Consider the following 2420-nt stretch of genomic DNA (forward strand, 5'->3'; position numbering starts at 1 on the left):
TCTAGACCCTGCGGTTTTTCTGTCTCTGGTGATACATTTTCATAACTTCTTTTGGAAATACACTAAACAAACCTATGGAGAAAAGTTCAGCCTCATTACCAACCAAATAAATAATTTATCTGTCAGAGTATTTTCTGTTCGGACATACAATGTGATTTGATGAACTCTGAGATCCTGGATTTAAGCTCTATGAGAGCAATGATTTGTGTCTATTTTTCTTTCTTTCTTCACTACTGTATACTGGAACAGCTACAACAGGCTGGCACACCAAAAGTGCTCAGTGAATAATGTCAAATGAATGAATTTGCTAAGAACTAGCAATGGTGGTAAATAGAATGCACTATTTCATAATTCTTAATCAATTGTTCCAAGCTGGTACTTGAAGTGGTTGGAATCAACCTGCAGGACTGGAAATCCAAGCTCAGGTACAATAATGGATAAGAAAAAGGAGGGATGAGGAGAGCAGAAGTGAGAAAAACAGGGGAGTCACAATAAGAGGTTAAGACAAAGTACTCTCAAGGCAATTCTGAGCAAAATCACTTATGGATGCCGGTGAGGAACAAAATTCCATGGTATTAAGAGGCAGGATGTCTTCAACCAATTGCTGCTGCCACTGTCAGCTCAAAACCCAGGACGAATGTTCTCATCACTGAACATAGAGTGTTCTCCTGAGAACTTTTTGTAGAGCCCTCTTGATGTCCCTGTTCCGCAGGCTGTAGATGAAGGGGTTCAGCATTGGGGTGACCACAGTGTACATCAAAGAGGCAATCATGCCCCTCCAGGAAGATGCATCAGGACTGAGATACACACCCAGGCCTGTTCCATAGAATAAAGAAACCACAGACAGGTGAGATGCGCAGGTGGAAAATGCTTTATATTTCCCAAAAGCTGATGGAATTGTGAGGATTGAGGAGACAATTCGGGTATAGGAGAAAAGGATCCCTGAGAAGGGAAAAATGCCAAGAAGACCAGTCACCACATATTGCAGGATATGGTTGACTAGTGTGTCTGAACAGGCAAGCATGAGGGCCTGAGCAAGTTCACAGTAAAAGTGTGGAATTACCCAATTGGTACAGAAGGACAGCCGCAATATCAACAGAGTCTGGATCAGGGAGTATGATAAGCTGATGAACCAGGACACAAGAACAAGCAGGCCACAGAGGCAGGGGTTCATGATGACTGGGTAGTGCAATGGGTGACAGATGGCCACAAACCGGTCATAAGCCATCACAGTTAGGAGAAAAGTGTCCATACCTCCAAAAACCATGAAAAAATACATTTGGGTGATGCAGCCTGCATAAGTGATGGATTTACTCCATGTCTGGATATTCAGCAGCATCTTTGGGACAGTGGTAGAGGTGAAACAGATGTCAGCAAAGGACAAGTTGGATAGGAAGAAGTACATGGGGGTGTGGAGGTGGGGATCACAGCTGATGGCCAGGATGATGAGCAGGTTCCCAAGCAAGGTGGTCACAAACATGAACAGGAACAGCCCAAATAGGATGGGTTGATGCTCTGGGTCTTGTGAAAATCCCAGGAGTAAAAATTCTGAAACTCTTGTTTGATTTTCTGGTTCCATGTTGTTGACACATCAGCTAGATGGTTGAGGAAGGAGAATAATGTGAAACAGACACTGGACAGACTCTAAGTATCTCCACTTTTTTAATTTCTTGAAGTGAAGTGTTCGGCATAAATGCTTTAATATGAAAACATTTCGAATCCTACCTTCTGTTATTTGCTACATGCCACATTTCATAATGTTGATCAACCCCTGTCCATTGGCCTCTGGGACACTTATCTATCTTCTTTTCTTCTTTATCTTGGCTTAGAATCATCAAATCTAAAAAGTTAAGAGCAACTTTGGACCTAAGAGACAAAATGGCCCATACTCACTCTAACACAAACATGGAACATGAGGTCAAGTGAAGCTCAGTAACTTGATGTGGGTTATCTGTTTAGTCAGGGACTCAGAAAAGCGTCAGACAATTGTGTCTCAGAGGTGAGAAAATTTGAGAGAGTATCTCACACATTTGGACAGAGTATTGCAGGGGAAGAAAAAGAAAGAAAGAAAAATGTTTTTACCAAATACTAAGCCACACTCGTAAACGCTTAATGCTTCCTATACCAGGAACCATCAATATCCTGCAGGAACAGGGCCGGATACTTCTTGGACATTTGCCAGTTGAGAAAGTGACCTTCATCTGTGAAGTTAAAGGATTAGTTAAACGGTCCAACGAAAGCATGGATATCAAGGCTTAAACCATTTCAGTACCATAAAGTAAGATCCTACAAAGGTCACAAACAGAATTTGGAGTAAAATCCTCTATGGTACTCACTAAATACTGGAGGAAGAGGGAAATTGCATCAGGATGTTTACATATGACCCTGAAATGATGAGGGACTGTGAGAAACATGGCACT

General features: G+C 41.9%; 1 protein-coding gene across 1 annotated transcript; it reads right to left on the reverse strand.

The window, feature by feature from the left end:
- Positions 1–646: 646 nt before the first annotated feature.
- On the reverse strand, positions 647–1579 carry LOC103541505 (olfactory receptor 7D4-like). The gene has a single exon (XM_008508337.2). It carries the CDS (start codon positions 1577–1579, stop codon positions 647–649), a length of 933 nt encoding a protein of 310 aa, XP_008506559.1.
- Positions 1580–2420: the final 841 nt, after the last annotated feature.

The sequence above is a fragment of the Equus przewalskii genome, chromosome 6, assembly GCF_037783145.1.
Source record: "Equus przewalskii isolate Varuska chromosome 6, EquPr2, whole genome shotgun sequence".
Lineage (NCBI taxonomy): Eukaryota > Metazoa > Chordata > Mammalia > Perissodactyla > Equidae > Equus > Equus przewalskii.

Coding starts and splice junctions, on each gene's coding strand:
- LOC103541505 (XM_008508337.2), bottom strand. CDS start 1,579: ATGGAACCAGAAAATCAAACAAGAGTTTCAGAATTTTTACTCCTGGGA.